The sequence below is a fragment of the Micromesistius poutassou genome (assembly GCF_964030765.1).
Source record: "Micromesistius poutassou genome assembly, contig: SCAFFOLD_2291, whole genome shotgun sequence".
Taxonomy (NCBI): Eukaryota; Metazoa; Chordata; class Actinopteri; order Gadiformes; family Gadidae; genus Micromesistius; species Micromesistius poutassou.
Window position 1 is genome coordinate 100,001 of NW_028178801.1, and position 23,744 is coordinate 123,744.

Sequence of the window (23,744 nt, forward strand, 5' to 3'; positions counted from 1 at the left end):
CATTCTTAAGTTACCGGTAGGGTCGTTACAATATTGTCTTTAGGTTACTGGTATATAATAATGACCAGTTTACTACCGTTTATATTGTCTTTAGGTTACTGGTATATAATAATGACCAGTTTACTACCGTGTATATTGTCTTTAGGTTACTGGTATATAATAATGACCAGTTTACTACCGTGTATATTGTCTTTAGGTTACTGGTATATAATAATGACCAGTTTACTACCGTTTATATTGTCTTTAGGTTACTGGTATATAATAATAACCAGTTTACTACCGTTTATATTGTCTTTAGGTTACTGGTATATAATAATGACCAGTTTACTACCGTTTATATTGTCTTTAGGTTACTGGTATATAATAATGACCACTTTACTACCGTGTATATTGTCTTTAGGTTACTGGTATATAATAATGAGTTTACTGTAGAGAATACATCGTTAGTTCATGTTTTACTGCTTTACTGACCTGTGGTAAATTCAACATTGCGTTCAATATTCAAGTGATTTGTTTGTCTTGATGCTCAGAATGAAGAGAAGGACATGACAGAAGTCCTTTCAATGTGCTGATATTTAAAAGGTTTAATATTTGTGCGTATTGACTGGGGATTGACAGTTTTATAGATCCTATAGTAGCCTATTGCTGGACTGTACCACTTTCACAGGGGGGTTCCTGTGGGTCTAGACTTGATTCCTATGGCTTAAACCACAGCTGGAGCCAGAGAGAGAGCCTGGAGGGAGAGAGAGAGACCCGTTGGTCATAAGAGGATACCTTATCGATGTGTTGAGCTTCACCAGTTGATTTATATGGAATCTGTGGTTCAGTAAAGTGGCAGAATTCAGACTTTGTTCCAGTGGAGAAATGATTCTAACGTTCTTCACTTTTAATTGTACCACAATGCATTTATTAAGTCTATTGTGTATCCTTTTTGTGTAGTAGTTTAAGTACAGTTACAGTCTCCAAGGTGTTTAATTCTCATCTCTCAGTTCTCATGTGCTGTACACATCTGTACTGTAGTGAGGGCAGTGTGGGTATGTTGTTGTGGGGTTCATATTGATGGTCTATGACGTCCATAACGCTTTAGTGTGACGCAGTCACAATGATCGTCTCTCTCAATAAACAGCTAGCAACAAGTTCAGTGAAGTGATGGATGAGTTGTGTTTGTGTCCAGGTCTCCATTCTACTATGGATGAGGAGAGAGAGGAGGGGGGTCCTACCTCTAAGACCACTCTGTCTGGGGAACATGGCCGCCGGAGCAAAGCTAAGAGGTAAGAAGAGGATCTCTCTGTCTGTGACTGTTGTCCATCTCAGAGCTCAGCAGTGATACATCATGACTCCATCATTAGTCTGAGTAACAGCTCTGTGTGTGTGTGTGTGTGTGTGTGTGTGTGTGTGTGTGTGTGTGTGTGTGTGTGTGTGTGTGTGTGTGTGTGTGTGTGTGTGTGTGTGTTGAAGCCCAGCGCAGCAGCAGAGAGCAGACTCCCCTGGACCCAGCAGTGTCTCCATGAAGAGTGACCGCTCTATGGATCCACCTGACCAGTTTAAAGATGGAAATCACCAACCTTCTAAGACAAGGTGAGGATTCAGCCGATACATCAGGGCTGTTCAACTGGCGGCCCGCGGATCATCTTGATCTGCCCGCCCATCGTTAATCAGAACATACCAACGTCCAATCACAGGACCACTTGGAGATGGATTGGTTCATGGCTGAGGCCGTTTATTCTGCTGTTTGAATCGTGCGAATGAAATGAATATTAAGACGACTTGTAGCAGACTTTACAGGTTTAATGTTAGAAGGTTCAACGTCTTTCAAACAGCTTTTATTGAATCAGCTTGATCTTTTGAGGTGAAGAGATTTATTGAAACCAATAATCCATGAAGAATAACACAGGTCTGTGTAGAAATGTAGAAACTGACTGCTCTATTTCTATGTTAGCTAAACGCATTGTGAATCAACACTCTATGCACAGTATGAAGGATACTTAGTGTGTTTTTATGTTAACATGTTAACATGCTAGTGCTTAAATTACATAATAACTTAACATTTTCAGCCTGTCCTTATATTTCCATTTCAATAATCTGAGAAAGATTATTGAAATGAAAAGTCATGAGAAAGTAGTTGAGTAGCACTGCAATAAATGATCAAATGAAACAATATCCACAAATCCTAACTTCCAGATGGTTCTTGTTTTTCAGAAGGAGGCAGCAGAGAGCAGACTCCCCTGGACCCAGCTGTGTCTCCATGAAGAGTGACCGCTCTATGAGTCAACCTGTTAACTTTAAAGATGGAAATCAGTCTATTGAGAAGAGGTGAGGATTCATCAGAGATCATAAATATTATGTTCATTATATGATATAAGGATAACTTGTTAGTAACCGAGTGACACAGAACGCAGGTGGAGACGTTGATATCCGTTCTAACTCTGATTCACTCGCACCAGAACAACGTTACAAGTAGCACTCAACATGTGTGTTAGAGCGCCCCCTAAGGCATGGGAATAACAATGCAACTATCCATTGCATAGAACAATAAGGGTACAGCTTCTATCAAACGTCCATAGATCCTGGTTCTTGTTTTTCCAGAAGAGTCCAGCAGCAGAGAGCAGACTCCCCTGGACCCAGCTGTGTCTCCATGAAGAGTGACCGCTCTATGGGTCTACCTGTTACCTTTAAAGATGGAAATCCGTCTATTGGGAAGAGGTGAGGACTTAGAGAGTGAGCGGTCAGACATGGAGGGGGGCTTCTTCAGCGCTGGAGGGTCGGGGGGGGCGGAGGCGGGACATGTTATGGTGGTGAAAGGCTGTGATTGGCCTCGTCACTCTGCGAGTTGCCAGATTGTTTTGCTCAAAGGTGACTCCGATCCGATTTCATTCAGAACAGTGTGAACAGCACAAATCACACGGAATCAGGTCTGTTCAATTGTGGTTTGGGCCACTTCCATACGCGGTCCTGAATCAGATACAGGAGGGATTTCTCTCACTGCGACCTCATGTTGAACAGTCGTATCGTAACGTGACTTTGACGTCACTCAGGGATGGGCAACTTTCATGATTAAGAGGGCCACAATTTTCATCATCACCATCAGAGGGCACATGACCTCGCTCTTCACCTAATCGGATATGAGAGAAGATACAAAAGAATAAAAAAGAAGAACAAATGATGTGTAGATATGTGTCTGTATCAGTGGTGGCTGGTGATGAAAGTTGTTGATGGGGCGTAGTCGTGGGCGGGGGTCTGGGGGTCCTCCCCCAGAAGATGTTGAATTTGGTAGATGTGATTTCCTGTATTCTGGTGCATTCTGGGGATGGCCACTACCTAAAAAATCATTCTGATTCATAGCCTGTGTATGTTAATTCAAACAACATACATTCATTTCATATTTTCCATGCTCAAATGTCATTTTTAACATGTCTATACTCTTGTTAAACGACAAACACAACAAGTGTTGTTTTAAAAGCCACATGAGTGATTCTTATTTTTCTCAGTGCAAAGGGCTCACATACATCATCATTCAATGATGCACAAAACTGAAACAGTGGGCCAACATTAAGTGAACAACTAGCATCATAGTCAGTGCAGTTGTAGTAGTGGAGACTTAAGTTGAAATCTTTCATGACTGATATTGTTTCTAAGCAAAGTAGACACATGGGTTTGCCTTTGAATTCTATGAAAAGATACTCTGCTTATCATCTTGACTGAAAGGTACGGTTACTGTTGATCGAGTTTTCTAAATAAGACTTTGACAAAGCAGTTTGGTGTGTCAGTGTTGATCAAACAGATTTATAATTCTGTGATTCTAGTTCAAAGCATTAGGTTACTCAGAGCCAGTAATAACATCTCAGTAACAAGTTATAATATATAGATAGATAATTACAGACTTAAAAGCTGGAAACAAGTGAAATGCTCTCACCTAAAAACAGAAGAATTATCTTGTCAGTGTCAAAACTGCAGTGTGATTAAAAGGTGTGTGTGTGTGTGTGTGTGTGTGTGTGTGTGTGTGTGTGTGTGTGTGTGTGTGTGTGTGTGTGTGTGTGTGTGTGTGTGTGTGTTGTGTTGAAGCCCAGCGCAGCAGCAGAGAGCAGACTCCCCTGGACCCAGCTGTGTCTCCATGAAGAGCGACCGCTCTATGAGTCATCCTCCTGAACTTAAAGATGGACGCCCCTCCAGAGAGGAGAGGTCGGAGTTTCAGACGATAAAACAGACCAGTTAGTTGTTATCAGACTCTACTGATACCGATGTTTACAAGTCAGGAAATATACAATAGATCCTGTGTGTGTGTGTGTGTGTGTGTGTGTGTGTGTGTGTGTGTGTGTGTGTGTGTGTGTGTGTGTGTGTGTGTGTGTGTGTGTGTGTGTGTGTGTGCTCCACAGACACCAGGAGAGGTCAAAGGTTACCAGTGCTCAGTCTGTACAGCAGCATCAAACAGAGAAGGAGATGAACCAGGAGGAAGTGGCCCACACACTGGGGGGCGGTAAGAGACTCTTACTTTGAAGACAGAGGAGACTATTATTTTGAAGGGCAGAAGAGACTCTTACTTTGAAGACAGAGGAGAAATTATATTTTTAAGGAGCAGTATGAGACTCCTATTTGTTCTTTTCGGACTGAATGACTTTTAACTTCAATGTGGAGACATCTTTCCTCTTTGGGGTTAAATGGTTTGATCCAGATATGTAGTTGTTATTGTGGGTCTATCAGGTTAAATGGTTTGATCCAGATATGTAGGGTTATTGTTGGGTATCAGGTTAAATGGTTTGATCCAGATATGTAGGGTTATTGTCGGGTATCAGGTTAAATGGTTTGATCCAGATATGTAGTTGTTATTGTGGGTCTATCAGGTTAAATGGTTTGGTCCAGATATGTAGGGTTATCGTGGGGGTATCAGGTTAAATGGTTTGGTCCAGATATGTAGGGTTATTGTGGGTCTATCAGGTTAAATGGTTTGGTCCAGATATGTATGGTTATTGTGGGTCTATCAGGTTAAATGGTTTGATCCAGATATGGAGGGTTATCGTGGGGGTATCAGGTTAAAGAATGTTAAACATTATACTGCAGATCAACAGCAGAATAACTCAGTGGAATAGATGCAACACTATCTTGTTATATCAGCATAACAAGTCACTTTAGACTGATTCACCATCATTATTACTATTATTAAACCAATCATACTGCTGTGGAAATAATAGTCCTGAACATTTTGAATCTGTAACATGCAGTCCTTGTCATGACCAGCTTCTTTGACCACAAGTTATGAAAAAACTAAATATCACAATGTTGATAATTGAACAGGAAATATACATGAAATATTTCCACTGATGTCACCATCCACTAACTGATGTCTTCTGTTGTTTTCTCATTTAGGATCTGCTGCTGTCGAGTGCCAACATAAAATCAAGTATCATTTGAAGAAGAAGTTCAACAATGTGTCTGAGGGAATTGCTAAAGCAGGACATTCAACACCTCTGAAGGACTTCTACACAGAGATCTTCATCACAGAGAGAGGCAGTGGAGAGGTCAACCAGGAACATGAGGTCAGACTGATTGAAACAGCTTCCAGGAAACCAGCCTTAGAGGAAACACCAATCAGATGTGAGGACATCTTTAAACCCTTACCTGGACAAGATCAACCAATCAGGACAATAATGACAACTGGAGTGGCCGGCATTGGTAAAACCGTCTTAACACACAAGTTCACTCTGGACTGGGCTGAAGGCAAAACTAACCACAACATACACTTCACATTTCTCCTCACTTTCAGAGAGCTGAATTTACTGAAAGACAAAGAGTTTAGCTTGGTGGAACTTCTTTATCACTTCTTTAATGAGACAAAAGAAGCAGGAATCTGCAGATTTGATCGGTTCCAAGTTGTTTTCATCTTGGATGGTCTGGATGAGTGTCGACTTCCTCTGGACTTCCAGAGAAACCCGATCTGGACTGATGTCACAAAGTCCACCTCGGTGGACGTTCTGCTGACAAACCTCATCAGGGGCGACCTGCTTCCCTCCGCTCGCATCTGGATAACCACACGCCCTGCGGCAGCCAATCAGATCCCTGCTGAGTGTGTTGGCATGGTGACAGAGGTGAGAGGGTTCACCGACCCACAGAAGGAGGAGTACTTCAGGAAGAGATTCAGAGAGGAGACGGTGGCCAGCACAATCATCTCCCACGTCAAGAAATCACGAAGCCTCCACATCATGTGTCACATCCCAGTCTTCTGTTGGATCACTGCTACAGTTCTGGAGGACTGCTTCAAAACATCCCAGAGAGAAGAAGAGATGCCCAAGACCGTGACTCAGATGTACAGCCACTTCCTGAGGGTTCAGTCCATACTGGGGGACAGGAAGTATCATGGCAGAGCTGAAACAGATCCACACTGGAGTTCAGAGAACAAGGAGATCATTGTTTCTCTGGGAAAACTGGCTTTTAACCAGCTGGAGAATGGCAACCTGATCTTCTACGAGTCAGACCTGGCAGCGTGTGGCATCGATATCAGAGCAGCCTCAGTGTACTCAGGAGTGTTCACCCAGATCTTTAGAGAGGAGTGTGGGCTGTACCAGGACAAGGTCTTCTGCTTTGTCCATCTGAGCCTCCAGGAGTTTCTGGCTGCCCTTTATGTCTTTAAGCACTTCATAGACACTGGGATCAATCTGCTCTCAGAAGAACAACCAAACTCTGGGGAAGATAAACTCCTCCTCTACCAGAGTGCTGTGGACAAGGCCTTACAGAGTGAGAACGGACACCTGGACTTGTTCCTCCGCTTCCTCCTGGGCCTCTCTCTGGAGACCAATCAGATTCTCCTACGAGGCCTGCTGAGACAGACAGGAAGTAGATCACTGATCACTCAGATTAAAGAAAGTCTGCTGGAACTGACAGGAAGTGGCTCAAAGACTAATAAGAAAACAGTGTCTTACATCAAGGAGAAGATAGATGGAGGTCTCTCTCCAGAGAGAAGCATCAATCTGTTCCACTGTCTGAATGAGCTGAACGACCGTTCTCTAGTGGAGGAGATCCAACAGTCCCTGACATCAGGAAGTCTCTCCACAGAATCTCTCTCTCCTGCTCAGTGGTCAGCTCTGGTCTTCATCTTACTGTCATCAGAAGAGGAGCTGGACGTGTTTGACCTGAAGAAATACTCTGCTTCAGAGGAGGGTCTTCTGAGGCTGCTGCCAGTGTTCAAAGCCTCCAAAACATATCTGTAAGTTCACTAATAACATGTATTACAATACACACAACACTATATACATAAAATTTAATATAATGTATATATTATAATATATACTAGAATATAAAAGGTATAATAAAATACAAATCGTATCTCTACGTTCACTAATAACATGTATAACAATACACACAAGATAATATACATAAAACTAGAAAATAAAAGTTATAATAACATAGGAAACATCTCTGTACGTTCAGTGATAACGTATTATATTACACACAAAATAATTAATACTGAGATATATAAGCAGTTATGATTTATTTATTTAACATACTCCCCAATCATAACAATCATAAAAAAATGAATCAATAAAATCAACAATTAACAATGATTCGCCGAAGGTCTCGGGGGCTATTCCCCACTACTCACAGAGCCTGAGCTGAATCAGTTTTATATAAACTACACAAGGACACTCCAAAAATAAACAAGATTACACTTTTTGCTGGGATGTATTTGTTTTTATGAGCGGTTTACTAGTTTTTATTAGCGTGACGAGATGACCGTTGTCGTAGATAAAATACAACATCTAAACAAAAACTAAGAGAGATCGAGGAAGCCGAAGGTTTGATTGCTAAAGATTTTATTATCACTTGAGAACAAGCAACGACAAAATCCTGAGTTGGTTTGACAAAGAACTGAACAGCCACTCTCTGGCCCCTGCTCTTATGCTCCATTGTGCCTATATATCATCCATACGTTGTTACCCCATCCCATGCATTTTCCCTTATTGGGAACATGTGGTGCCATCTCCCTGCATTCTTTGCTTATATGGTGACATATTGCCCGTCCCCATGGACCTCCTTGAGGCCCATCTAAACAGAGCGTTCCATTCTGTGCAGTCCCAACATTCTAAGAACATATATCAGATACACAGAGCATTTCTTTGGTTGCTTAGTGTTTCTCCACACTTATTTAATTAATATAGCATACTGGGCAAGATGTTGACTGCATAACAAATTTCTCCTATACCATTACGCACGCTCCCCAATATCCCGAGATAGTGAAGGGACAGAGGGGGGAGAGGGACAGAGGGGGGAGAGGGACAGAGGGGGGAGAGGGAGGGACGGAGAGGGTAAGGGAGGGACGGAGGAGGGGGGGAGGGAGTACACACAACAAAAACATACATAATAGTAGAATATAAAAGTTATGATAACATAGAAAACATCTTTTGAGGTTAACTTATAACATCTCAATATACACAACGTCATATTGTGTAACCAGGGTGAAAAGTCAAACTCAAAAGCTCTATTATGAAATAATAATTAAAGAATGAATAATAATTGTTCATCAATAATTAAATGCACCTGTATTTAAATATGTTGCTATAAGTATAAATAAATAGTTATTGATGAGGTTACATGCATAAATATACGTTCATTATTAATAAAAGGTGACCCACTATTTTAAAACGTTTAACCTTGTTCAGTAGTTTGGTTATATGGATGCTTTGGGTTTAACCAATAGGATGCGTTGATACAGAGACTTCAGGGTCATCTGGGGGAAAGGTGAGAGGTCACGAGTGAGAGAGGGAGGAGACAAAGGAGGAGAGGACTTTATTCTCTGTAGAGATCGCCCAGCTGAATGATATTTAAGCATTTACTTATTAGTTGTAACCAGTAGCGGCGCCAAAGAATTATGATTGGGGGAGCTACGGGGGCTAGATTGTTTATAGCAGGGGCTAATACATTTGGACTATTCACGGAGCCTGAGGTGAATCATTGTTTTATATAAACTACACGTGAACACTCCAAAAATAAACAAGATTACACTTTTTGCCAGGATTTATTTGTTTTTATGAGCGGTTAATTCGTTTTTATTAGCGTGACGAGACGACCTTTACGCGCTCCCCAATATCCCGAGTTTGAGATCTCAATCTCGGGATATGGTCCAATATCCAGAGATAGAGAACCAATCAAATTGCTCCATCTTAGGAGGTTCACTTGTAGCATATACTACATTTAAATATCCAGTGTTTTAAACATTAGTTAAACTAAAAACACTTTTCTAATAAAGATGAAGACAATAACTTAATTATGTTAAAAGTAAAAGTTACACAGATAATTAAATTAACATTTATGGATTGAATGTATTTCAATTAATAAAACATCTCTAATTAAAGTTTTCAACACGTCCTTTTATGTAAAAGATGTAAAATATTTTAATCCCAGTTCCTAACATGTTGTGTTTATTGTGTGTGAAGGCTGGATGGCTGTGATCTGTCAGAGAGATGCTGTGAAGCTCTGGCCTCAGTTCTCAGCTCCAACTCCTCTAGTCTGAGAGAGCTGGACCTGAGTACCAATGATCTGCAGGATTCAGGAGTGAAGCTGCTCTCTGCTGGACTGGGGAGTCCACACTGTACACTGGAAACTCTCAGGTCAGTTTTACTCAATGGTCAAACACTTACAGAGGGGGGAGGGACAGAGGGCGGGATGACACATGTGCACGAGTACACAAGAAAAAAAAAATCATCCGTGCCGCGAAGCGGTTTTCTATTTAAGCAATAGATCACGACAGGCTGTGAAATGTTCTCATTATACCACAGTTAAGGGGCGTTGTCCATCCCTCCGCTGCACGTCGGGACGGACAACTCCCCTTAACTGTGGTATAATGAGAACATTTCACTGACTGAAGTGATCTATTGCTTTTATAAAACGGTTACGTAAGTATGGCGAAATGAAAGTCATAGACACCCTAAATTTTGAAAAAGCGAGCTTGGTAGCTCGGTTCGCCGGCAATTTAGCCTACTATCGAGTTCACTCACCGTGTGCCTATTGCTTTACAACATTTCCACCCTCTCCATCAATCAACATATTTTTAGGCTTCAGTGAACTATGCTATTGCTTTTATATATAAATAAACAACAGTTCAAGTTAGGCGCGGAGTGATACTGAACTCCGTAAACTGAACGGGTGTCATAGCTGTGTGTATACGCTCATTATACAACAGTTGGGAACCAATCAGATCACTTGATTTAAGCCACCCGTTTTCTATTATCTCTCATATCACTGTGGGGGGAGTTGGCATATTGGCGCCCCCTCCGGCTGCAGGCGCCCTGCTCGCTGAGAAGGTGCCGTCAGAGAAGCTGTATGAGAAGTAGTGGTGGCTCGTTCGCGAACAAATCAGTTTGAACTAACAACTCTTTAAAACGAACTAACCGACCTGATTCGCCGCTCTCGTTCGTCGTCGTTCGTCTCGTTCGTTCTCCGAGGCTCGACTCCCAGCTCCACCCACTAGTCGCTGAGTCGCGCTGACTCGCGAGTCGCCGTTCGTTCACTGACTGTGTTTAGCGGTGAAGACTCGAGGACTGAGAAGTCACGAGAGCCAGACGGGCAACAACATCCCGATTCCGAACATGAAGCACTCCTCAGCTAAAAGGAACTTAGTTAATGTTGTGTTGATTGATGACCGTTTGCACCATTGCACGATCGTGATTCGTTTGAGAATGAGAACGAGGGAGGAGCTGAGTCTGACCGACTCAGTGACTGAGAATCATGATTCACCGCTACCGGAAACGCAAACGAACAAACAAACGAATGAACGACTCTTCTTGGCGAACTGACCGACGCGAACTGATTCATTCAAACGAATCATGAAATCCACCACTAGTGAGAAGGGGAAAGGGGAGGGGGGGGGACAGTTCACCTCTGGGTCTCCGTAACGGACAAGGGGGGGACGGGGGTCCACTGTTAGCGGATTGAAATCCTTATTGCAGCCTGCAGGGTTATGTGATCAACATACAGAGGAACGCGGTCGCTGAGCTGCCCCAACATGAGACGTTAAACTCAGCTAGAACCGCCGCCCACCACGTCCACCATCATCCAAAACGTGATGTCAACAGACCAACAATAGTCAGAAAGCCTACAGAGACTATAGATAGTTAATGTGACGATCACGTTATTAAAAATAGACTTGGAGCAATGATTTACAAACTATCTTTTTGGGAGCATGCTTTTGCAAGTAGTTCGCCGCCCCTCCTGCCCATATGGACGGCCCGGTACAGAGCAACACTCTAATGGAATGAGTGGCTCAAGTCAGGCACACCTCGAATTTCTTGCAATTGAGAGGGGGGGGGGGGGGGGGGGGGCGCTCGGAGGGGGTCTCGCCCGGGGTGTAATTCAATGTAGAACCGCCACTGCCTACCATCCATCTGTGTCCATTCATGTGAACAGATTCACTCACTTTAAAAAGGTTTAAGTTAATGTTTTGAATGCATAGGGGGCAGTGCTTCATTTGAGCCGGAACACGCCGGAACATGTTCCAGCACCTCCTGGGTCACTGAAAAATGAATCGCCTAAATGAAAAAAAACTATTACTGTTTGTGTGTTGAATGTGGTTTTCTGTCTAGTTAGTCTTTATTCCCCGTTGAAGTTCCACTAAAATCTAGTGTTTGCATTTTAGGTTTGAGGTGAAAGATGGTAAAGAATGTGCACCCCTTTACCCTTTAGTTGTTTTTTACTCTACTCTAAAACTTTACAGTTTTAATGATCAAACAGTTAAGTTCCACATCAGAGGACGTTGAAAAGATTTACCTCCAGAAAAGTAATAGTTCCCACACGTGTGTGTGTGTGTGTGTGTGTGTGTGTGTGTGTGTGTGTGTGTGTGTGTGTGTGTGTGTGTGTGTGTGTGTGTGTAGGTTGTCTGGCTGCCTGGTCACACAGGAAGGCTGTGCTTCTCTGGCCTCAGTTCTCAGCTCCAACTCCTCTAGTCTGAGAGAGCTGGACCTGAGTACCAATGATCTGCAGGATTCAGGAGTGAAGCTGCTCTCTGCTGGACTGGGGAGTCCACACTGTACACTGGAAACTCTCAGGTCAGTTTTACTCAACGGTCAAACACTTACAGAGGGGGGGAGGGACAGAGGGCGGGATGACACATGTGCACGAGTACACAAGAAAAAAAAAATCATCCTTGCTGCGAAGCGGTTTTCTATTTAAGCAATAGATCATGACAGGCTGTGAAATGTTCTCATTATACCACAGTTAAGGGGCGTTGTCCGTCCCTCCGCTGCACGTCGGGACAGACAACGCCCCTTAACTGTGGTATAATGAGAACATTTCACTGACTGAAGTGATCTATTGCTTTTATAAAACGGTTACGTAAGTATGGCGAAATGAAAGTCATAGACCCCCTCAATTTTGAAAAAGCGAGCTTCATAGCTCGGTTCGCCGGCAATTTAGCCTACTATCGAGTTCACTCACCGTGTGCCTATTGCTTTACAACATTTCCACCCTCTCCATCAATCAACATATTTTTAGGATTCAGTGAACTATGCTATTGCTTTTATATATACATAAACAACAGTTCAAGTTAGGCGCGGAGTGATACTGAACTCTGTAAACTGAACGGGTGTCATAGCTGTGTGTATACGCTCATTATACAACAGTTGGGAACCAATCAGATCACTTGATTTAAGCCACCCGTTTTCTATTATCTCTCATATCACTGTGGGGGGAGTTGGCATATTGGCGCCCCCTCCGGCTGCAGGCGCCCTGCTCGCTGAGAAGGTGCCGTCAGAGAAGCTGTATGAGAAGTAGTGGTGGCTCGTTCACGAACGAATCAGTTTGAACTAACAACTCTTTAAAACGAACCAACCAACCTGATTCGCCGCTCTCGTTCGTCGTCGTTCGTCTCGTTCGTTCTCCGAGACTCGACTCCCAGCTCCACCCACTAGTCGCTGAGTCGCGCTGACTCGCGAGTCGCCGTTCGTTCACTGACTGTGTTTAGCGGTGAAGACTCGAGGACTGAGAAGTCACGAGAGTCAGCCGGGCAACAACATCCCGATTCCGAACATGAAGCGCTCCTCAGCTAAAAGGAACGTAGTTAATGTTGTGTTGATTGATGACCGTTTGCACCATTGCACGATCGTGATTCGTTTGAGAATGAGAACGAGGGAGGAGCGGAGTCTGACCGACTCAGTGACTGAGAATCATGATTCACCGCTACCGGAAATGCGAACGAACGAACGAACGAACGACTCTTCTTGGCGAACTGACCGACGTGAACTAATTAATTCAAACGAATCATGAAATCCACCACTAGTGAGAAGGGGAAAGGGGAGGGGGGGGGACAGTTCACCTCTGGGTCTCCATAACGGACAAGGGGGGGACGGGGGTCCACTGTTAGGGGATTGAAATCCTTATTGCAGCCTGCAGGGTTATGTGATCAACATACGGAGGAACGCGGTCGCTGAGCTGCCCCAACATGAGACGTTAAACTCAGCTAGAACCGCCGCCCACCACGTCCACCATCATCCAAAACGTGATGTCAACAGACCAACAATAGTCTGAAAGCCTACAGAGACTATAGATAGTTAATGTGACGATCACGTTATTAAAAATAGACTTGGAGCAATGATTTACAAACTATCTTTTTGGGAGCATGCTTTTGCAAGTAGTTCGCCGCCCCTCCTGCCCATATGGACGGCCCGGTACAGAGCAACACTCTAATGGAATGAGTGGCTCAAGTCAGGCACACCTCGAATTTCTTGCAATTGAGAGGGGGGGGGGGGGGGGGGGGGGGCGCTCGGAGGGGGTCTCACCCGGGGTGTAATTCAATGTAGAACCGCCACTGCCTACCATCCATCTGTGTCCATTCATGTGAACAGATTCACTCACTTTAAAAAGGTTTAGGTTAATGTTTTGAATGCATAGGGGGCAGTGCTTCATTTGAGCCGGAACACGCCGGAACATGTTCCAGCACCTCCTGGGTCACTGAAAAATGAATCGCCTAAATGAAAAAAAACAATTACTGTTGGTGTGTTGAGTGTGGTTTTCTGTCTAGTTAGTCTTTATTCCCCGCTGAAGTTCCACTAAAATCTAGTGTTTGCATTTTAGGTTTGAGGTGAAAGATGGTAAAGAATGTGCACCCCTTTACCCTTTAGTTGTTTTTTACTCTACTCTAAAACTTTACAGTTTTAATGATCAAACAGTTAAGTTCCACATCAGAGGACGTTGAAAAGATTTACCTCCAGAAAAGTAATAGTTCACTAAGTAATTGTGTGTGTGTGTGTGTGTGTGTGTGTGTGTGTGTGTGTGTGTGTGTGTGTGTGTGTGTGTGTGTGTGTGTGTGTGTGTGTAGCTTGTCTGGCTGCCTGGTCACACAGGAAGGCTGTGCTTCTCTGGCCTCAGCTCTGAGCTCCAACCCCTCCCATCTGAGAGAGCTGGACCTGAGCTACAATCACCCAGGAGACTCTGGAGCTGCGCTGCTCTCTGCTGGACTGGAGGATCCACGCTGGAGACTGGACACTCTCAGGTATGGAGAGGACAGCTCACCACTCAGGGACAAAGTCTCCTACAGGGATTCAAGCCGCTGCTAGATGAAGTAGTTTGAAAAGGCAGCTGTAACTCATGTTGTGTAGAACGTGATGAGACAGCAGATGATGAAGGTGAATGTTTCAACATGCTGCTCTCACTTTGTTTCCCCCCCAGTGTGGAGCACGGTGGAGTGTGGAGGCTGAAACCAGTTCCACAGAGGTGTAAGTGTCTGTTTGATTCATCACAACACACACTCACTATTGGGATGGAAAGTCCATCCACACAGCAGGAGGTGACGTCCGCTCATTCACATGTGGACTTGTGTATCCGTATGTGTAGCTATGTTTGCCTGTGTTGATGTGTGTCTAGTATGTTTGTGTAGGTGTGTGTACGTATGTGTACATGTCTATGTACTGTATGTATGAACCAGGTCTATGGTACCAACAGTTAGTTTCCAGCCTGTATGTGAGCTCAGCTGGTTCAGTCTGTTGTTTACACAGGTGGATCACAATGGATGTGTATTGGAACCTTTCAAAGTCGAATATCTTGAAAAGTATGTAGACTATAGCTTAGATATTACAGAGGATTAATCAGCTCATTGTGGTGAACGTTTTGATGTATAATATGTGTATGTCGTGTAAATATTGCGGGAGTAGATTCAGTGTATACATTTTTCATTGTTTTGACTGGGACAACCACTCACACACACATGGGATTTACATTTACGTTTAACTTAAAACAGCTTATAAACAATATGCACTACTATTTCTAAAGCTATAGCACACTAGTCCACTATAGTAGATATAATCTGATATGATTTAGTCTTTCTATGTTCATTTTTGTAGAGAAGATGAACGTGAAACAGGAAGAACAGTACTAGTGATGATGATGATGATGATGATGATGATGATGATGATGATGTGTGCAGAAGGGTTCAGTAGCTCATCATGTCTTGTTCTCCATCAGATGTCATCAGATCTGACATGGGGATCGAAGGAGAGGGTGGGGTCCAGGATAACACCAAGATTGCGTGCCAGGGGGGAGGGAGTGATGGTCGAGGCGTATATATTGAGAGTGGATTTGGTGCCTATGAGAAGGAGCTCTGTTTTGTAGAAAGTTGTGGGTCAGCCATGTTTTTATTGTAGAGATGCAGGTTTCGATGTGGGTGAGGGGAGGGTTTTGGGTGGTTTTGGTACTGATGTACATCTGAGTGTCATCTGCGTAACAGTGGAAGTCGAGATTGAGTTTGCGGATGATGTGACCAAGGGGGAAGAGGTAGCAGATGAAAAGAAGGGGGCCGAGGACTGAGCCCTGAGGGACCCCCTGCGGTACAGGAGAGAGGGTGGATGTGTGGCCAGAGAGGGAGACGAACTGTTGCCTGGAGGTGAGGTAGGAGGTGAGCCAGTCGAGTGCGGTGCCCTCAACACCCTGTTGGCGCAGCCTTTTGAGGAGGATGGAATGGTGTACAGTATCAAAGGCTGCGCTGAGGTCTAGTAAAAGCAGGATGTTGAGGGCACCGCAGTCTGCAGAGGTGAGGAGATCGTTGATTACTTTGACAAGGGCAGTTTCGGTGCTGTGAAGCGGGCGGAAGCCAGACTGGAGGGGTTCATAGAGGTTGTTTGACTGGAGGGGTTCATAGAGGTTGTTTGACTGGAGGGGTTCGTAGAGGTTGTTTGACTGGAGGGGTTTGTAGAGGTTGTTTGACTGGAGGGGTTCATAGAGGTTGTTTGACTGGAGGGGTTCATAGAGGTTGTTTGACTGGAGGGGTTCATAGAGGTTGTTTGACTGGAGGTGGGTGTGGAGTTGGGCGGTGACAATGCGTTCCAGAGTTTTGGAGAGGAACGGCAGGTTGGAGATGGGGCGGTAGTTGGAGAGGTTGGCTGGATCAAGGGTGGGCTTTTTGAGGATGGGGGTGATGGAGGCAAGTTTGTAGACAGAGGGAACATGACCAAGGGATAGAGACTGATTAAAGAGGGTGGTGAGGTGGGGGGTGAGGAGAGGGAGGCAAGCCTTGGTTAGAGTCGTTGGGAGGGGGTCGAGAGAGCAGGTGGTTGTCTTGGACGCAGTGATGATGTCCAAAATGTGGGAGGAGTCAACAGGGGAGAAGGCAGTGAGAGAAGGGAAGGGTGGGTGGTCAGGGAGGGGGGGGGGGATAGGAATGGTGGGGGTGGAGGAGTTACTAACGGCGGCAGTCAGGGAGCTGTTGATTTGGGAGATTTTATGGTTAAAGGCGAGGAGGAAAGAGTTACAGAGGTCAGGTGAGGAGGGTGGATTAATGTCCGGCGGCTGGAGCAGTTTGTTGACGGTGGAGAACAGGATGCGGGGGTTCCGGTTGGTGCTGTTGATGAGGGTGGAGAAGTGGGCGGATTTAGCAGCATGGAGAGCGTCACGGTAGGAGGAGATGTGATGTTTGTAGTAGGGATGTCACAATACCAGAAATTTAGTAGTCGATACCAATACCAGTGAAATTCCATGATTCTCGATACCCAATTCGATACCACGGTCAAAAACAAAACAATAAATCCCATTTACTTTATTTATTAAAAACATTTAAACATTCCAAAAAACAGTGGCACTGGCATGTAGCCTTCAAGTAATGAATAAAAATAAACCACTATTAACATTACAAAAAAAGAACAGTGGCATGTAGCGTTCAAGTAATAATAATTTAAAAAAAATAATAATACGCGCTGAAAGCAGGCAGTCATGCAGCTATGCGGCTGGCGTTTACACTTGCGTGCATGGCGGGGTTTAAAACATAACTTCCAACCTAATATTAAGTAATATAACGCAGGTGCGCAAAGCAGCCACAGGAGACGCCAACATTGTTTTCAACTGCTCGGTACCGCGCCGTATTAATTAACCAAGTTTTGAAAAGAAAAAGTATTTGAAGCGAATAAGCAACGCTGTTTTTGATTTGTTTATTTGGTTTTGAACGAATAATTTTGGATGCATGCATCGGCTTTGAGTTGGTTTGTTTACTTTGAAATTGCATACACTCGCAACACACACGCACACGCGCACACGCACGCACACATTCACCGCCGCACCTACTACAACCTGCCGATTGCAACATTGAAACGGGTCCCGTCTGAAACAGTCGCGCGGCGCAGCGTTCCAAACGCAAAGTACTTCAGACGCGACTCTTGTTATTCTTTTTATCGACGAGTCGATTTATCGACCAGTCTTCCATGTTCCTGTGTAGGTGTATATGCTGCCCACGTGACGTCCAGAGGAATTGCATCCTCGGTACCTACGGTACCTACGGTACTAAGAAAAACGAGTACCGTCACGTTTTTTGAATTTTAGTATCGACTTGGTACCGAAGTATCGGTTCTCGTGACATCCCTAGTTTGTAGGCTTCGGCGTGAACGGTGAGGCGGGTTCGCTTGCATAATCGCTCGAGTTGGCGGCCAGTCTGTTTCATGGTGCGGAGTTCCGGGGTGTACCAGGGGGCGGAGTTAGTGAATGAGACAGAGGAAGTCTTCCAGGGGGAAAGGGAGTCAAGGGAGTCAGAAAGGATGGAGTTGAGCATGATGGCATAGTCGTCAGGGGAAGAGGGGGCAGAGTCAGGGGGGAAGGCAGAGGACATGAGCTGGGAGAGTGAGAGTGGGTTGACTGGTTTGATGTTGCGGTAGGAAATGGAGAGCTTTTTGGGATTATGGGGTGAGGGTAGAGGAGCGGAGAAGAGGATGCAGAGATGATCAGAGAGTGGGAAGGGGAGAGGATGGGGGTTAGATACGGGTAGGGAGGCGGAGCAGACTATGTGGAGGATATGGCCATTGGTATGGGTGGGGATGTCAATGTGTTGGGTGAGGTGGAAACAGGCGAGAAGGGAGAGGAAGTCAGATGTCAGTGGGGCGGTCGGCTTGTCCGTGTGGATGTTGAAGTCACCGGTAAGTAGGAGGCGGGAAGAGAGAGAGGACGCAATGGTGAGGAGTTCAGACAGTTCAGAGAGAAAAGATGGGTGTGGCTTCAGAGGACGGTAGATTAGAACAGTGGTGACGGAGTTGGGGAGGGAGAAGGCAAGGTGTTCAAAGGATGAGATAGATGGGAGGTTGAGGTTCAGTTCAGTGATGGACAGGGATTGTTTATGAAGAACGCCAACGCCTCCCCCTCGGCCAGAGAGGCGGGGTTTGGCGATGTAACTGTAATTGGAAGGAGTGGCTTGATTGAGAGCGTAGAAGTCCAGGGGCTGCTGCCATGTTTCACAGAGGAGGAGCAGATCCATGTTATTGTCCAGTAGCAGTTCAGATATAACGGCTGATTTGTTGGAGAGGGAGCGACAGTTCAGCAGTGCGAGGGAGATGGATGGGGGGGCAGGGGAGGGGGAACGGAGGTTAGTGAGGTTGGCAGTACGGCAGGTGGGGGTGACGGGGGGGCGAGAGTTAGTCCAGAGTGAGGGGATGGGTGAGCCATGGGGGAGGTGTTGGTTTGCGAGAGGGGCCAGAACCTGGATGGATGTAGCGGCGTCGGCGGAGGATTCCGGCTGTGCTGGCTGCAGGGGCAGCAGCAGCAGAGAGACGATGGTTATTGTTGAGGCGGTGAAGGTCAGCGGCGGTGTAGCTGAGTGGGCCAGAAGTTGGTGGAGTAGAGGAGAGAGTCCTAAGAGTCTGGAGTAGCAGGAGTGATAATCCAAGGTGGAGACGAGACATGACGGCGGATGAAAGAAGGCCGGGTAGTATATTGGTGGTGGCTAGTAGCTGATTGGCTAGAAGCAGGGAGGCAGTGAGTTGTGTGTTGTTGTGTAAGACTTGCGTGGATTTCTGACTAAAACTTTGCGGACGCCAAAATCTGGAAAGCTGATGCTCACAAAAAAATCTGGATGTATCAATCCTTGCGTAAGCACGATTTCACACAGATTCTCTTTGTACATCCCAATTAACGTGACATTGAGCGCACATGCACGAGCCCGTCTCTCCACCCATTTCCATCTCCACCCGTCTCCTCCCTCATTTAATATGCTAATTCGTATAAATAAACCTGCAGTAGTGCGCTCGTTAGGAGAAAGGAGAAAATGGAGAAAGGAAGAAAAAATAACTTTAGTGAATGCGAGGTGGAGGTGCTGATTTCGGAGGTAGAGGCCAGAAATAAGATCTTGTTTGGCTCTCTTTCCTCCGGAATCAGCACCAAAAGCAAAAACCTGGCGTGGGAAAACGTTGCCAGGTCGATCAATGAGGTTGGGGCCGAAAGCCGAACTGTGGCTGACATTTAAAAAAGTGGTCGGACAACGTCCACTATTGTAGTCCACTATTGTAGTCCACTATTGTAGTCCACTATTGTAGTCCACTATTGTAGTCCATTGTTGTAGTCCATGAGGGAGAGAGAGAGGCCGTTTCTCAATTTGCGTTCTCGTCTGTACTTGTGTACTTTGCGTTCTCGTGAAACGTCATCAGTCGTAGCCCAAGTACTGTTCCAATTCCAAGTACGCATCAAGTCAAGTACAGTTGTAAAACCCGTGTGTGTTCTCCATGCGTTCTTAAACTGGCCGTTCCACCGAGGACGCATCGGAGGTGACTTGTGTGGACTTGGACCGTTAAATATCCCAGGATGCATTTCGCATTCCCATGTTTTAAAATATTAGTATGTAAGCTATAATAATAGGCTATATATAGGAACATTTGACATATATAACAAAAATGTAGGCCTATTCATTCAAAATATTGACATACTATTTTAAAATTAAAGAGGCTGGGGTTTTGTTTAATATAATTTGTTTTTATTGTATAAGTCGCTGATAGAGGAAACCCATCACAACGGCAACGAAAATCTTGGTCGGATCCATCCGATCGTGTGTGTGTGTGTGTGTGTGTGTGTGTGTGTGTGTGTGTGTGTTCTAATAGTCATTTCTCGCTCATTCGTTATTATTATTATATCAATAGTCTACTCTCCAACTACATAGCCAGTTAGGCACGCGCATCTGTACCCTACATATAAAAAGTTGTGTGAATAGCTTACACACGATAAGCATATCTTTTCATTTATATTCATTCAAAATATTGACATACTATTTTAAAATGAAAGAGGCTGGGGTTTAGTTTTATATCATTAGTTTAAATTGTTCAGTAGTGTATGCCTACATGAGGCCGTAAAGCAGTTAACAGAGCTGAGGTGGTGACGTCACAGGTGCGTACTCGCGTCCTCGGAAGTCTGTACTTGGAAGTCTGGACTTGCCAAGTACGCACTTCCAAGTCTGTGAGTCCGTAGTTTGCGTACTTGGTATTGAGAAACGGCCAGAGACTAACAAAGACCACACTACCCTCCACCACGTGACTTTAACCAGACTCCTCCAGAGTGCTGTGATGTCCACTGATTGCTCAACGAGCAACAGCTGAGGCAAACGGCTAGAGTGAGACCAACTGAAAACTAATCCGGAGTGAAACTAAAACTGTGATTCTGAAAAAAGTATAAATGATATCGAAATTCTGATCAAATATTATTGAAGATACAAATGTGTAGATTTGTTTAATAGTTTGAATGATGGTAAACGGTTGAATTTTGACCAAGTTATGATGTCTTAAGTGGATGAAGAGGATGAAACATGAGGTGTGTGTGTGTGTGTGTGTGTGTGTGTGTGTGTGTGTGTGTGTGTGTGTGTGTGTGTGTGTGTGTGTGTGTGTGTGTGTGTGTGTGTGTGTGTGTGTGTGTGTGTGTGTGTGTGTGTGTGTGTGGAGAATGGCGGAGCTATTGCGTGTGTAGAAGAAGAAGAAAAGTAAGAAAGTATGTAGACTATAGCTTAAATATTACAGAGGATTAATCAGCTCATCATGATGAACGTTTTGATGTATAATATGTGTATGTTGTGTAAATACTGCGGGAGTAGATTCAGTGTATACATTTTTCATTGTTTTGACTGGGACAACCACTCACACACACATGGGATTTACATTTACGTTTAACTTAAAACATCTTATAAACAATATGCACTACTATTTCTAAAGCTATAGCACACTAGTCCACTATAGTAGCTATCATCTGATATGATTTAGTCTTTCTATGTAAATTTTTGTAGAGAAGATGAACGTGAAACAGGAAGAACAGTACTAGTGATGATGATGATGATGAGGATGATGAAGATGCAGAAGGGTTCAGTAGCTCATCATGTCTTGTTCTCCGTCAGATGCCTGTGAACTCACACTGGACCCAAACACAGCCAACGGACACCTCTCTCTGTCTGAGGACAACAGAAAGGTGACGCTGGTCGGAGAGGACCAGTCGTATCCGGATCACCCAGAGAGATTTGACTCCTACTCCCAGGTGTTGTGTAGAGAGGCTCTGACTGGCCGCTGTTACTGGGAGGTAGAGTGGGAAGGACCTGTTGGTATAGCAGTGACATACAGAGGAATCACAAGGAGAGGAGGGCGTGTTGACAGCAGGCTTGGAGGGAACAACGAGTCCTGGAGGCTTGATTGTTATGATGATCGTTACTCTGCCCGGTACAACGGTAGACGGACAGACATACGTCTCCGCCCCGCTGGCTCTACCAGAGTAGGAGTGTATCTGGACCGGCCTGCTGGCACTCTGTCCTTCTACAGAGTGTCCCCAGGTGGAGGAGGGTCCTCAGACACACTGACACACATCCACACCTTCAGGACCTCCTTCACCCAGGAGGACCTCCTCCCTGGGTTTAGGTTCTGGTGGGACGGGGGGGGGGGGGACCGGGTCAGCGTCTCTGTGTGAGTTATAGTCTCTCTCTCTCTCTCTCTCTCTCTCTCTCTCTCTCTCTCTCTCTCTCTCTCTCTCTCTCTCTCTCTCTCTCTCTCTTTACGTCCCATGCGGCGTCCCGTCCGGCCGGGACGCCGCATGGGACACACACACACACACACACACACACACACACACACACACACACACACACACACACACACACACACACACACACGCACACACACACACTGCTTTTGCGTCAGTGTCTCTAGGGCAGTTATAGGCCGTTTCTGAAATGGCATACTACATACTGCTCGTATACTGATCGTGACGTAAAAGTAGTAAGTAGTATGCAGTACGCGAAAAATGTTTTTTTGCAGTATGCGACAGTTACCCGGATGATGTACTAATCGGTCAAAAAATTCTAGTATACATCCAGAGCTCACTACGTCGGATACTGTATCCCATAATGCAACGCGGCACCGCTGAACATTTAAAATAATGGCGGACAATGCGAGCGGCGAATACAAATACAAATACATACATGTATAAATGTATAATTAGTTGTAATTAGTTGTTTATTTTGATGTGATAAGCTTTCGTATGTTTTTGTAATCGTGTGTTTTTCATTGTTAACAGAACAAATGGCTCAACCGTTTATATTTATAACCGAATTTCTTGGTCATGTGACTGTGTAGTACACTGCATGATACTTGTCATACTTGCATACTATACTGCATACTAGGGCGGGGAGTAGTATGTAGTGCACAGTATATACTGTGTCAGTATGCAGTATGTAGTATGTAGTATAGCATTTCAGAAACAGCCACCGTCTCGCTCTCTTTCTCTCGCATCTTTCCCTCCCCCCCGTCTCCCCCTCCCCCTCGTCTCCCTCTCCCCCTCCTCCCCCCCGTCTCCCTCTCCCCCTCCTCCCCCCCGTCTCCCTCCCTCCCGTCTCCCTCCCCCCGTCTCCCCCTCCCCCCCCGTCTCCCCCTCCTCCTCCCCCCCGTCTCCCTCTCCTCCTCCCCCCCGTCTCCCCCTCCTCCTCCCCCCCGTCTCCCTCTCCTCCTCCCCCCCGTCTCCCTCTCCCTCTCCTCCCCCCCGTCTCCCTCTCCCCCTCCCCCCCGTCTCCCTCTCCTCCTCCCCCCCGTCTCCTCCTCCCCCCCGTCTCCCTCTCTCCCTCCCCCCCGTCTCCCCCTTCTCCTCCCCCCCGTCTCCCCCTCCCTCTCCTTTTTATGGGGCTTCCTAAAAGTTGATGATGATGAACCATGAAAGGAAGAGACTTTAAGGATCTCCCATAGGGTTCGCTAAGCAGCTTTTATTAAGATCTCATTTTTAATTTGAAATGTATATTAAATACCTACTGATGGTAAATCACATGGTTTTTTATGCAACTATATATTTGTAATTTTCAGACATAAACATGTTTGTTCTATGGACTATGATATCATCATTGTTGTCCTAATCAGATTTTATATTTCATTCATAATAACCAAGAGGTCTATGGGATAATGCTGCATGTTGTAAATGACTTTAAACTGAATCTTGATTCCTTTTGTTCTGTTGGGAACCAAACGGCCGCAGAACATGTTCAGTTATTAAAGATACGTGCACACCTGTTTATG

General features: G+C 45.0%; 2 protein-coding genes across 12 annotated transcripts in view; both read left to right on the forward strand.

The window, feature by feature from the left end:
• Nucleotides 1-22,396, forward strand: part of LOC311373391 (NLR family CARD domain-containing protein 3-like) — a 25,165-nt gene extending 2,769 nt beyond the window's left edge. For 2 of the 10 annotated variants that reach the window (XM_084490161.1, XM_084490160.1), the window contains exons 2-13: nucleotides 1,175-1,271; nucleotides 1,459-1,578; nucleotides 2,200-2,313; nucleotides 2,587-2,703; nucleotides 4,063-4,179; nucleotides 4,374-4,474; nucleotides 5,362-7,195; nucleotides 9,423-9,596; nucleotides 11,856-12,029; nucleotides 14,297-14,470; nucleotides 14,647-14,693; nucleotides 21,593-22,396. In XM_084490161.1, the coding sequence (XP_084346287.1) occupies nucleotides 1,189-1,271; nucleotides 1,459-1,578; nucleotides 2,200-2,313; nucleotides 2,587-2,703; nucleotides 4,063-4,179; nucleotides 4,374-4,474; nucleotides 5,362-7,195; nucleotides 9,423-9,596; nucleotides 11,856-12,029; nucleotides 14,297-14,470; nucleotides 14,647-14,693; nucleotides 21,593-22,152 (3,615 nt within the window). In that variant the 5' untranslated portion in view covers nucleotides 1,175-1,188 and the 3' untranslated portion in view covers nucleotides 22,153-22,396. Of the gene's footprint in view, nucleotides 1-1,174; nucleotides 1,272-1,458; nucleotides 1,579-2,199; nucleotides 2,314-2,586; nucleotides 2,704-4,062; nucleotides 4,180-4,373; nucleotides 4,475-5,361; nucleotides 7,196-9,422; nucleotides 9,597-11,855; nucleotides 12,030-14,296; nucleotides 14,471-14,646; nucleotides 16,087-16,167; nucleotides 21,326-21,592 lie in introns of those variants that run through there. The other 8 variants (XR_014642262.1, XM_084490162.1, XM_084490163.1 and 5 more) reach the window with 8 other exon arrangements.
• The window catches only part of LOC311373395 (NLR family CARD domain-containing protein 3-like), a 65,140-nt gene that overhangs the window by 11,391 nt on the left and 30,005 nt on the right, over nucleotides 1-23,744 (forward strand). The gene's annotated exons all lie outside the window — the stretch shown is intronic.